General features: G+C 43.9%; 1 protein-coding gene across 2 annotated transcripts in view; it reads right to left on the reverse strand.

Annotated features, from left to right (window-relative positions):
- Positions 1–13,376, reverse strand: part of RNF121 (ring finger protein 121) — a 326,737-nt gene that overhangs the window by 45,315 nt on the left and 268,046 nt on the right. For both annotated transcript variants that reach the window (XM_085623428.1, XM_085623429.1), the window contains exons 7-8: positions 9,298–9,431; positions 7,777–7,878 (exon numbers count right to left, since the gene is read on the reverse strand). In XM_085623428.1, the coding sequence (XP_085479554.1) occupies positions 7,777–7,878; positions 9,298–9,431 (236 nt within the window). The remainder of the gene's footprint in view (positions 1–7,776; positions 7,879–9,297; positions 9,432–13,376) is intronic.

A 13,376-nucleotide genomic window follows, 5' to 3' on the forward strand; every position in this document is an offset into this window, starting at 1 on the left:
TAGCACCGCCCGACACAACCCACAATAAACAGACGGACCGTCCCCGTACATGGACACAGAAAAGGGTCTACAACGACAAAACTCAAGACAGCCATTGACTGTAATAGAAAATGTCCTAAACGCCGAAGGAATTCGCCATACGGCACAAAAACTGCGGCCATCTTAGAAGTTTTAACTTCTACTGTCGAATATGGAACAAAGCCATATCGCTGTTATTAAATCGGATAGTTTTTACAATTTCCTCTCATAGTGGAGGTATATTTTCAATGTAATTTATCTTATTTTCATAGTGCTTAACTATTTTTAAATGCCATTTCATGTCTGATTGGAAATGTCTATTTTTAGTGCTGCTTTATTAGGCAGCGTCTTAAGTAAGTAAGGGAAAAAAGTGCAAGAACATAATATTACAGTTAACTCACGTCTGATTAATGGATTCTGATTGGCACCAAACCCTTTTCTTTGTAGAAAACTCGAGTGGGAGACTGTATGTAGCCCTGTAGTAGCCAGCTAGAAGCAACGGCCATTTTGGATCAGTATTTTCAATAGCATAGGGCCCTGTGACTTTTTAGTAAACGAAGGAAAGGTTTACACCTGAAGTAGGTAGGTGTATTCAAGGTCTTGTAAAGCCATGAGCCCAACCGGAGCTGTCCACTTTGCAGAAACAAGCATTGGCTGCACGGCCGTGAAAGCGAAAGTGATCGCGATCAAAGCGAAAGTGATCGCGAGGACGCGCTTTGTGGGAAGCACGTGAGTGGTGCACGCGCAGCAATGATCGCGCTGGAAGGGAGGCAGATGGCGGATGCGCACGCTCGCGTGAACGCGAGCGTTAGGCCAGCGAGATCTGCTAACACTATGAAAACATGTATACTAAATGTCTCGCAGAGTAGTGCATGCGCTGGCTCAGACGAGACCTAAAAAGGAGGGCCATCTACCAGAGAACGACCACATACAAGCAAGCATTTACAACTAACACCCGGAATGACAAATAGGAAGTGACGGGCGGGCTGTAAGCCCACGGACTATAAACATTTCTCAGAGAGAAAGCACAGCGAGAACTAAAAATGAAACCGCCTACTTTTAAACCTCAGCAAAGGTCTGAGGCTTCTCTGTCAACAGGAAGGGGCTTACTGGAGTATCTGGCAGGGCTCTAATCACCTCTTGACATATTTGGACATTCTACAATCCATGAAACAATGCAAACGTGCTCTTTCAAAGGATCACCTTAGTAGCCTTTGTCTTGGACAGAAAAGAAATGTTTCTGGCATTTAAGTAAGCAATTTTGAAGCCAGATCAGGGAAGGACATTATTCATTCTGTTAGGTATAATAGCCTAAAGTATTCAGCGCTGCATCTCAAGAAACAGGGATGCCTTTTGCTATTAATCCAATCAAGAACAGATTTTAGAAGTTGTGGATATATAGCCTAACATTTGAATCCATGATTTCTAGCAGAGTAATGGACTGAGCACTGTGAAGAACAAGTGTTCTGATTCAAGAATGGACAGCTGAGATAGCCTGCCAATGAGTCAAACTTGTCACCTGCAGATCACTAGAAGAAAGTGAGAAGAACTTCACAAAACTGAATAGTCTTGGTGGCAAATTCATGCAGCAGTTCACGCAGAATATGCTCCCACTTGTTGTTAAACATCCATCTTTGTATTGATATTTATAAATTTAAGTTTTTATATAATTTTAAACTGCTTTTACACAGTGTGCATGCTGCCTAACAACTGCTTCAGAGCACACAGACTATATTCTTGCCAGGTGTCACTCCTGTAGCTGGCCTCTCTCAGTAAATCTGCTAAATACTTTATTACATTTAGCAAAAATTGAACTGTGTACCAACTCATTTTATGAAGGCATCATATTTGTACCGCAAGACATTGTGAAAGTTTCACACATGTGCTTTTGGAAAGTTACCATACAAGGTATCTTTTGGAACACCTCTTCATCGCTAAACCAAAATGACATTCGAGAACCCTTTCGGGTCATTAGCAAGAAAAGCACGTAGGCAGACAAGGGACGAAGAAATCAGATTCCAGGAAGATCGTTTAGTGTTTCATTTCTCCTATGACCTAGCAAATGTCTGGACTGTGAGGGACTAGGGCCTGTAGTATTAAATCCAGAACACTTTAAATAGCTTTAGTCACATTACTATCTATGATAAAGGCAAGATAACACATTGATACCCATCATAAAACAGGCGTGTTGGTAGTGAGAGAAGATCTTGCAGAACCTTTTCTCAGATTATCGACTTTACTCCTGGTACCTACTACTGCTTGAGCAGATAATCATGTAGTGGCACCAATGAAGAAATAAACTGGTGTCAATGCCACTGCTTTTACCTTGGAGGAATTGATTGCTAACCTCAGTTCTTCCCATAGTCACACTACGCACCACTATGCCATCCCGACCCGTTTCTGCTACACTGGTTTGTGAGAGTTCCTTATACAGGTGGCACCAAACATGTGGTTACGTAATACCACAATATTAAAGCAATAGTAAGAGATATACTATTACTGAAATGTATAAATCTCGTTTTATCTACTTCAGAGCAGCTAATTCTACCGGGAGGATGCACACTACTTGTGTTGTGTTCACACAAAGATATCTGCAGCTGGTGCCTTCATCCAGAGTGTATCTTATAGGTACCGCAGGAGACTGTCCAGAGGGGCTTGCACATCTGCACAAATCATTTTATTCAAGCCACATCTGATAATTGGGACTCGTGTAAAAGGATGGGCATCACTATATTATTTTAGAATATGAATTTGGAAGTCCAATTATACAATCTAAGAATAACTGCTATAAAAATACCAATCACTCTAGATTAGCCAAGGCAAGGGCATTTATGACACCCTTCCTACATGCATTGCAACTCACACACATATTGTGATTTAAACTAAAGGCTTCTCACAGACCACACCTTACATCAACAGCTCCCACCTGTGCAAATACGGTGACCATGCCCTGAAAGGATGAATAGAAACCGTGGTCCCTGTGACTCATCCCCAATCTCTGTTAAGTTTTTATGATATTACTTAGTTCTGATTTTCAAGACAGATGTACATGTTCGCCACCTTTCTTCTCTTAATACACTTTTTTTTATTCCACACTATTCTGAAAGTACTATATTCTTTACTGTACAAACTGATTGTTGGGCCTGTCCATTCCTGCAGGGTCATCGCTAAACCATATGCCTTCCTCCTCCTACTTTTTGATTAATTAGCTGTTGTTGGATTTAGGAACCTGTGCACTTTACCACTGCTAGCCAGTGCTTAAGTGCTTGTGCTCCCTGCTTACAAAATGGTAACATTGACCAATACCCAATTAGAATATTTAATTTACTTATCAGTCCCTAGTAAAGTGGCACTATGTGCTCAGGGCCTTTAAAGGAATTATATTAGTAGGCCTTCAGCAGTGATGTGCCACCCACTGAAGTAACCAGTAAAACAGGTCTCAGGCCTGCCATTGCAGAGCCTGTGTGTGCAGTTTTAAACTCCCATGTCAACCTGGCAAATTAAACCTTTTGCCAGGCCCAAACCTTCCGTTTTAATACACATGAGTCATTCCCTGGGTAGGCCCTGGACAGCACAGAGGGTAAGGTGCCATGTACTTAAAAACAACAGGGTAAGTACTTTTGAGTTTTACATGTCCTGGTAGTGAAAACCTCTTACATTTGTTTTTAACAATTGCAAGGCCTATCTCTCCCATAAGGTAACATTGGAGTATTACATTTTAGAAGTGCAATTCCCAAATGAGAAGAGATGACGGATTCATGTTTGGGGTCTCTGAATCCCAATTTAAAATCCAAACTTATGAGGAAATCGGATTTTAAATTACAATTCTGAAAATGCCACTTTTAGAAACTTGACATTTTCTTGCCTGGCCATTTGATGCCTGGTTACATGACTGGGTGTAGTTGGCAGTTGGGGTTTGTGTATTCCTCCTGGACAGCCAGACACAATGGGAGCTTAGGGGTGACTGGATGGGCCATCACTGGCAGGATTGGGAGGGAGGAGCTGGGCCCAGCCTCACTTACACTTGAATAGGCTGTGTCCTGTCTTCACACAAAGGGTTGTATCCCCTCTAGTAAGTCTGGAGCCAGGAAGGCAGGGCATCTGTGCACTTCAAAGGCATGCCTCTAGAAGCTTCTCCCCACTTCAAAAGCCCGACTGAGTATAAAAGAAGGACCCCGGACACCAATGCTTGATTACACTTCTGAACCAGTGGATATTCTGCTAAGAAGAAGGGCTGCTGTGCTGCTACAAGGACTGTCACTCTGACGAACTGCTGCTCTGATGTGCTGACCTGCTGCTTCTTGCCTGAAGAACTGGGCCTGCAACTTCATCTTGAACTCAGGACCCCAGAGTCACTCAAAGGGCTAGCCTTCTGGCCTCCTGATCTGAGCCTCAGGGACATAAAAGGCTCCCCAACATTTCCTGGGCCAGCCTTCAGGAGTTCCTGACCCCCAAGTGGTGCCTCTCAGGTCCTGGACCACTGGTGTGGCTCTTGAAAGCAAGCTTTTGGGCTCCTTCGCGAACCGGCCCGTTGGCATCGGAACCATAACGCTCACTCCACAAATCAGCGCAAGCTGCCGCCAGCCCGTCTCTTCGCAGAGCATAACGGTCAGTCCACGGGGGACTGCCAACACGAAGCACCAGCCCGCCTGTCCGCAACACCCAGCCTGCTCTTCGCATCACACTGACCACCACCCGCAACACTTTTCTTGCTCCCAGCAACCCTTTCCAACGCAAACAGGACTCTTGGCACAAAATTTAAGGTAAAACTTCAGCAGGACTAATCTGGTACTGTATCCGACCCATGCTCCATCGCGGTCGGTCGGAACATTTGACTTTGACCCGGTCCAGCGCAACCAGATAGTTACGGTTGGTGCTTTATACTTTTATGCACTATATTGCAGTTCATTCTTTAAAAATGCATAACTCCAGTTCTACTTATTGGATTTTTGTCGTTTTGGTCTTGCTTTATTTATTCCATGCAGCTGTTTTCTTCTAACCTGGTGTGGGGTCTTTTATGTGGTGTTTTCACTGTTTTACTGTTTGAAGTGTTGCAGAGATACTTTACACATAGCCTCTAAGTTAAGCCTGACTGCTCTGTGACAATCCACCAGGGGTTCGAGCATAGGTTAATTTGGGGTTTGCTTGTGACTTACCCGAACTAAGATTGTGGTTGCTGCTTGACCAGGGCTCACACTCTAGTAAACCAATTTCGAACACTGATTTTCTGGTATTGTGGTGACAATTTAAACTAAAATCTGGTTTCACATGATTAGCAATCAAATGATATGTGCAGTTGCTAGTACCCATGAGTTAAAAGCTTAATTAAGCACTCTTGATGATGCCAACTATTGCCCCAATACTCTTCTTCCTGCAATTGACAAAATCATGAATACTTACTAGCTCAGTGGCTTTCTAGACATATACAGTCTTCGGATTACAATGACTTTATGCAAGTGTGTTTCCACCCATGAACAGGGTAGGCAACAGATTTGTTGGCTGTGCTGAATCACAAAGTTGAGCTAGGTTGAGGTGTACCACTTGTGCTTCATGCAGAGGATGAATTCATCTTGATCCATAACAACAAGTCTAGGAGTTTTGTCTGGTTCGCATCTTTTTTAATGCCAAATCGCTATGCCTAGCCCCTGTTCACACATTTTAGACTGCTGACCACTCTGGCATCTCACAGAACTCTTCCCTCTACCCAACTCTTTCTTATGTTTATATGAGGAGACAAGCAGGCAGCCAGTATTAGATGTTTGGGTTTATGAACTCTTTTGTAAGTTGATGACATGCAGCTTATCTTGTGTTTCAATGTGACAGCATCCACGTTCAATGGACTTGAAGTTCTTGCCTTTCCAGTATCGAGTTCTAGATGAACACTATTTTAAAAATCAACACTAAAATAATGGCAGTATAACTAACTGGATAGGATAGTTTTTGGGAACAAACCTTATGGCCTTCCAACATAGGGGATCCATTTAGCCGAAGCATAGTGTTAAAAACATCTCAGCTTTCTGTACAATAAAGAGATAGTCTTCTTAAACTTCTTTCAAATGCATTCCTTGCAGAATATTCACCCGCTTATTTCAAGAGATATTAATGTACCAGTAGGAGCCCGCAATCCCTTCACAGTGGGCAATGGGAACGCCTGTTACCTAGGTCCGCCTACCATAGACCTTCTTAAACTGCAGTGTGTGCATAAGAATGCTCCTTTTGCACGGTCTTCTTAAGTGTGACCGCGTTTCTTAGTTGGGCCACGAGTTTCACCTGCTCAATATTGCTCAATGCTTGGTAATAATAATCCTGTGTATGTTGTCTATGGGACTATGCACCTGAAATGGGTTTCATCATTGTTGATTTTCGTCAAACTAACAAACGGTAGAAAGAAAAAGGAAAAAGCACTATTAGGAGCAAAAATGGTAGCCCAAGTGTGAAAGCCTGAGAGTTCATATTCCTTTTCTTGTCTTGGAAAAAAGAGCTAGGGGGGTGAAATGACGTAGGGCACTGGGGATGCTGGGGTACAACTGACTTGGAGAAAGCAATTCTCAATTCATCATGTGGGCCTTTACCTAAGCAAATGAAGAAATTCGAAAGAAAATGGGTACAATACATTGTATTTCATACTGAAATGTTAAATATAAACAAAGATAAGTTTTCCATGGTTACTGATTTGCTACAGATACATACAGACAGAATTGCACTTCTTTTCTGGTCTCCGTTTATTTTTAAATACGGAAAAACGGAAATTAGGTCTACTTGTGAATAATTCTCAGTGTTGTCAATGACGACTGCCTGACAAGTTGCTGTGTATATTAACAGGCAGGAGAGTTGAAGGGACAACTTATTTAATGAAGCTTAAATAGCTTAAGGTATGCAGCTATTTAAGATATTTAAACCATTCTACAATGCGAATGTATGCAGATGAGTGTGTTGGATTAGACATGGCTGCATATAGTGCTAAAACCTGGTAGGCATTCAAGTGAAAGGGTACATTTATGGGATAAATGAATGTAGAAATAAAATTGTTGCAGTCTAATCTTTCCACTAAACAAAATAAATGTGAAAATATCCACATCAAATGGGCAAAAAATAAATGTGGATAAATTGAAACAGAAAAGTAAAAACATAAAAACCATAAAACCAGGAGCTCTATATAATTTAGCAGAGCATTCCAGGGTCCTTTGGGATCTGTTATACTGTAGTGGTAATCAGCAATGATGAAGATCTCGTGGTGGAGGGTGGACAATGTGTCTTGGACTCTTGTCAGCATGCACTCCAAGTTTGTACATGTGGACAACTCCTCCATATTACTAGTTCATATTACCTTAAGTTCTGAAGAGGAGTTGTTTACCCCTGCAGACCGTGCAATCATCAGGACCGTTCTCTGCTCCTAAAGCCTGCCAGAAGAATGTTGAAGGTGTTAAATAATTTGGTACAGTAGGCAACAGAGTGGGTTGGGTGGCAGAAATCCAGATTAGAAAGATTTACAGATCCATTGAAACGCACGGAACATTGTTCTCATTAAATTGAACATGCATCAGAGTGAGACCATGTGGGTGTAAAATGTCATGTACCACAATTTACAAGTGGGATTTATCAGACACTGCTGATAAGTTGAACAGTGGATTGACAGATACCTAGGGTACTACACACAGCAACTCTTCAGGAAGTCTCACAGGCATATGGAACAATACTCCTGAAACCGATAACAATGTCTCCATTCATAATTGTGGCGACAAGTGATTCAAAGGATACGGGTTGCTGAACATTCGTTTGAGGTCCACCTTCTCTTTGCAGTACGGACACGTCTCCTTTTTTCCCACAATACACCAGCCTCTGATGCAGAACTCGTGAAATCTGAATGGAAGCAGTTAAGGAAGAGGATAAAGTAACCACAGAAACTAAGCACAGTATCGGTAGGGAGGGAAATATTGAAGTGAAAGCAACTACAGTTGTGGGTGCTGGAGAGCACGCAGTGACAGTCTGCTAGAGTGTGACACGGCATAGGTGAGTGAACTAGTGTGTAACATACACTGTACCGAGCAGACGGGTGTGCTGGAGTGATGCACCGAATGGGTGGGTGCACTGGGGTGTAAGTCAGAGACACTGTACAGCATTAAGTCACACAGAATGGAGGAGTATGCTAGAGTGAGACAACACATTGAGTGGAGCACTGGAGTAAGAGAGATTGGACAGCATGAGGTGATTTTGCATATATAGGTGTGCTGCTTGGGTGTAAGTCAGAGCCTGGTGGTGAACATCAAGTGATAACACGTGGAGGGCTGTACTAGAGTGTTACGTTGCAAGGAAGGGTGCACCGAGAGCTAAGAACGCACTGACGATATCGGTGTACAGATACACTGCAGCTCAGCTCTTAAGGAGCTCCCTGAAGGCCCCCTTGAGTTTGTGAGCCGACTTTTACTGCCCCACACTCACAGAAGTAGTCCGGGTTCTTCTCAGGGGTGGCCATTTACGGACAAACTGGCAGTAACTGGAAAACCTGTTTCAAGGTTGTGTGTTACGCACACTACTATGCAAGACCTGTTACAGCATAGGCAAGAGACTTTATTTGTTAATGTGAATCATACCACCAATCTTCAACTTACACACCTGGTTCGGATGCACTAGGCAGACAACTAGGACTATATTATATTCCCTGTCATAAAGACGGCATCAGGTTTCTTCTGAGAGCCGGAAATAGAGCAGAAAATTTTCGGTTTCCTGAATTTAAAATGTGATACAGTAGAGTCGGGTATATCTTTAAATCACCAATTCTAACAGTTGGAAGGGCAACAAACTGTCCAATCTTGTTTAGAGAGTTGGCTAATTGTCTAAAAAAGGAGTGGAGTTCTATCTAATTACCAAATTAAAAAGATATATCCAGATAAATGTATGCATGAAGGAAATTAGCCTGTAGTTCACAGCGCTGTGAGGATCCTTATCTGCTTTTGAAATAAAAATGAAGACTGGACATATTAAAGGCACAAGCAGGTAAAATAGCTTGAAATACTTTTTTAGAAGGCACGTCTTCGGTGCTTTGATCAAGACTTAAGGAATTTGGAGTAGTTCTTCAAATACGTTCTAGAAATTCATTACTTGTTAGGATCTCAACATCTAAGAGGTTTGTTGATGAGACAAGCCAGGAATTAAACTTCCGCAAAAAAGCCTAAGTCTAAGCCGCACACATCAATAAAAACTAGCATGAGATCTTGTATATCATCCAAGTGCTGAATGTCTCAAGGTAGGCCATGCCAGATCTACACACGCAAAGGATACACATGGTTGCAAGAGAGTCTGTATGTGTTCTCAATGATGCCTTCTTCGTTCACATCTACAAAGATTGGCTGCCCACATACGGCACAAACACTGTCGGAGAGGTGCTTTGTCGGCATTCCTGATGCACTATAGAACTTGGAGAAAAAGAATAAAACATAATAAGCAGATTTAAGAGAGTTCTGTGGGGGTTAGCATGACCTGACAAACTGTCTGGTCTATCTCTGTAGTTAATTTTTGATATAGCGTGACTCTATAAGGAGTAGCAGTACACTTGGCAGAGAACATTTTTATTACTCTAGCAAAATTTTAAGAGGAACAGCACATAGGACAGTTGTGTTAGTGTGGACACAAGTGTGTGTGTATACATACAGGGATAGTATCTGGTTGAAACCAGATTGCAAGAGCAAGGATGTGATGGAGAACTGTTGTGGGAACAAACAATTGAGACAGTGCAAGTATTTGTTTTAACATCACTCATATTTACATTACATTTTATATATTTACAATGTGAAGAACAAGGAGATATAGCAATTTGCTAAAATCACATGATTTTAGTCAAGTACTGCTCAAGTGCTGAAGCCAAGACTCGAACACAGTTTTTTGGGATGAAAGATATGCTTAGCCATTAAAGGTAATTGAGTTCGATTTTTCCACAGAAAGACTCACATACTCAGAGTGTTGTCAGTTACTGAAGTCTGCAATTGCACTAGGCGAAACTCCACAATCATGCAAAACAGCTGAAAAGGATCTTATGAAGCGACACTGAAATTGGTAGTAAGTATAGATGCCTGCAATGTGACCCCTTTCGTAAATTCAAGGAAAAGAAAAAAAAAAGAACACAGAAATTAAAGCCATACACAAACCACTGCAATACCCTTCACCACACCTTGTGTTTTATCTAGAGGACACTTTACTGGCAATTTCCTATTGTGGCTAACTAATGCAATGGAGGGGATCTGGTGACAGTGGATCACCTGGCCAAAGGGGTGTTAGTAAATGTCACCAGCACTTCAAGATGGTTTTATTGCATTATAGTGTACATTAACTGTTAATAATGAACATTCCTTTTGTAAGGAAAACATGTAATCATGGTGTACAGATCATGTGATTTTTATGGAAACATTTACCTAAAAACCTTTACCTTTTCAAACGGAAGTCAATTTGAATAAGTGAAAAGTTTTTATATTTCACTTTCTCATTGGGGAAAACATAGTGCACCCTAATATACTGTCAAAGGCAATGCCATCACAACCACATAAAACATAAAAACACCAACATCTAGGATATGAGCATTCAAAGTGAACCATGGAGCCCTCGTATTTGATGCAATACAATTATCCATCTCAGAAGATACTCTCCAAACTATCATCTCAGCTCTTCCTCTAGACAAAAGGGAAAGTGCAAGGGGGGTAGAGGAGAAGAAGAAATCACAAGGAGGCAACAAAATAAACTGCAACATCTATCCCCCAGAAATCAATTTCATAATGTCCTCATGGCAAAACTATGGTCCGCCATAAGGTAATGAACATGTTCAGGACCCTGACACTGTCCCCTCTATAGACCTCTATCTGCTCTGCCATCCACTGTCAGCACAAAGTTAGTAACCCACCTGATGAAAACAATTCTGCAGCTGAACCTGAGAAAATGTGCGCATCTTGTCCTCTATAGTGGCCCAGAGTCTCGCAGGATGCGACAATAATGCTTCAAATGTAGGAGCAATCAATACTTTTTGGACTCGCTGAAGATACCGGTGACCGTGATTGGTCAACTTGCTGTCTGGGGAAAATGAAAATCCACTCGCCATCCCTTAAAACAGCCCCCTTCTGCCTGAATGCACGTTGCAACATCTCAAAAGGCTCACCCCTCACCGGAATAACAAGGCCTTTAAATGTTTAAATATTTAATTGGCTTTTAAAAACACAAATAAAAATAATAGGGGGGCGTTACTAGCGGCCGACAGTAATGGTCGCTCTCTAAGCGGCTCTGCAGCCCTCGCCTGCATATCCGGACATTTCTCTGATCAATTGCTCATAGCTTCCCCGATTTCATCAGGAATCCCGGTGCGCCCCTATCCTGCGCACGGACATCGCCTGGGGAGGGTCCTGCCTGGATCTTGAGCGGAAAAAAAGGCAGCCATCCTGCGACGACCTCTGGGAGCCAAGATGGCGACCGGACTGAAGCCGTACTAACTCCAACTGTGTCCCGCGACCCACCTCCGCATCCCAGAGACAGGCGTCGCTGGAAGCGGCTGGACACTCCCTCCCCCCCTGCGGAACTGCTGGCAGGCGGCGCGGTGCGGGACTAGCCGACAAGCGCCGCGGCTGTCAATGGAGGAGAAGAGCATATGCGGCATGCGGAAGGCCGGCTGAAGAGCACCAAAATCCAGGCCCTGGCGTTTGGGCCTGCTGGCGGCGACGCTGAAACTCCTGGCTGGACAGTCCTTGACGAGCACCGGGATAAACGAGGTGAGAAGGGGACAGTGGGGTGACCCGGAAGGGAGATTAAGCATCCGCAATGCCTCAGACATGCGTTCAGGGTGCAGCACGTATTAAGCGTACCCTGTTCACTCGAGGCCCCGGCTGAGAGGCCTGTCAGCTGAAGACACGGCAGCACCACTCAACCCATATACTCCGGGGCGATACAAACAGCTGCACGTGTCGCATTGACTCTCTGGGTACGAACGTAGTAGCGATATGCAACAGACATTCCAAGAGCACTGAATATCCTACAATCACAGCTAACCAAGCGGACCTGTGCTGCGATCCCCAGGGTGAAATTTGAGCTCACTCCACCGATCTACACCCACAACCGTGCCGGGGTGATTTACCTAGCGGCCCAGCCACTGCTGCCTATTGGTACACTGGTGACTCCCTCTGAGGGCCACGTCAGTAAAAGATAAGATTGAGACCAAGGACTACCTTGACTCCCGGACGGCCCAAGAAGAGACGGCCGCAGGGTTCCCATCAAACGAGAACTTCTAATGTGACGCCATTTTGCTGTTGCACCAGCCATCCCTGAGTGACAATAGGCGCTCAACCAGGCCAAACAGCGTCATAGCTGCACTTTGGAAATGATTTGCCCTTCTGCATACCTAATTGACCCACCTGGAACACCGACAGGCCATTGGAGGACAGTTCCTTCCTCCGGGTAGGCGGCGGCCACTACAGGTGGGCCTCTATACAGGATCGCATCTCCACCGTCCCCTACGTAAATACCATGGCAAGCACCAAAGGACTCAAACACGAAAGCAACTGTCCAAATTTGCCTGGACTAGGCATGGGGAGGACGCGCTGCGCTACCTGAAGATGATCCCAAAACTGCACAGCCCCGCCCATCAGCGAAATCTCCTACTCTTGAGAATGTCATGGAGGCAATAGCGGGAGTGCGGACATCCTTAGAGACACGAATAGACTCCGTAAATATCGAAGTAACCCTCCTAAGGCCGGACCTCAAGAAAATGGGACTCTAGAGTCAAAGAGGTAGAATCCACAACGTCTGCACTCAACTACAAGACCAACAAAAATGGATGGAAGAGCTTCTCGATGACTATGAAGGGAGGGCAAGACGTAACAACATCCAAATCCTTGGTGTCCCGGAGCGAATGGAGGGGCCAGCTGCAGACCTCTTTGTAGAAGACCTAGTGCTTAATAAACTTCAACCTAAGCGGCTCTCCAGCTACTTTTGCATCGAGAGGGCCCACAGGGTTCCCGGAGGGCGTCCAAAGCCGGGAGCTCCCCCACGCCCTATCATTGCGAGAGTCTTCAATTTCCGTGACCGGGACGTCATCCTGCAAACTGCATGAACTGGACCTCCCCTAAAAATTGACAACAGAAACAATCTTTTTCCCGGACTTTACCGTTAAAGTCCAAGCGCAGAGGTGCAGTTTCACGGCGGTAAAGAAAGCACTTCGGGACAAAGACATCAAATACTCCATGCTGTTCCCGGCTAAACTTCGGGTGAAATCTGAAGGTAAGACTTGTTTTTTTCTCTCCCCGGAGGAAGCTTTGGAATGGCTAGATGGATGGCGACAAATAGGAAGGCAGTCAGCTGGCCGCAACAACAGAACCACCAACAATGGC

Source organism: Triturus cristatus, chromosome 8, assembly GCF_964204655.1.
Source record: "Triturus cristatus chromosome 8, aTriCri1.1, whole genome shotgun sequence".
In the NCBI taxonomy this organism is placed as follows: domain Eukaryota; kingdom Metazoa; phylum Chordata; class Amphibia; order Caudata; family Salamandridae; genus Triturus; species Triturus cristatus.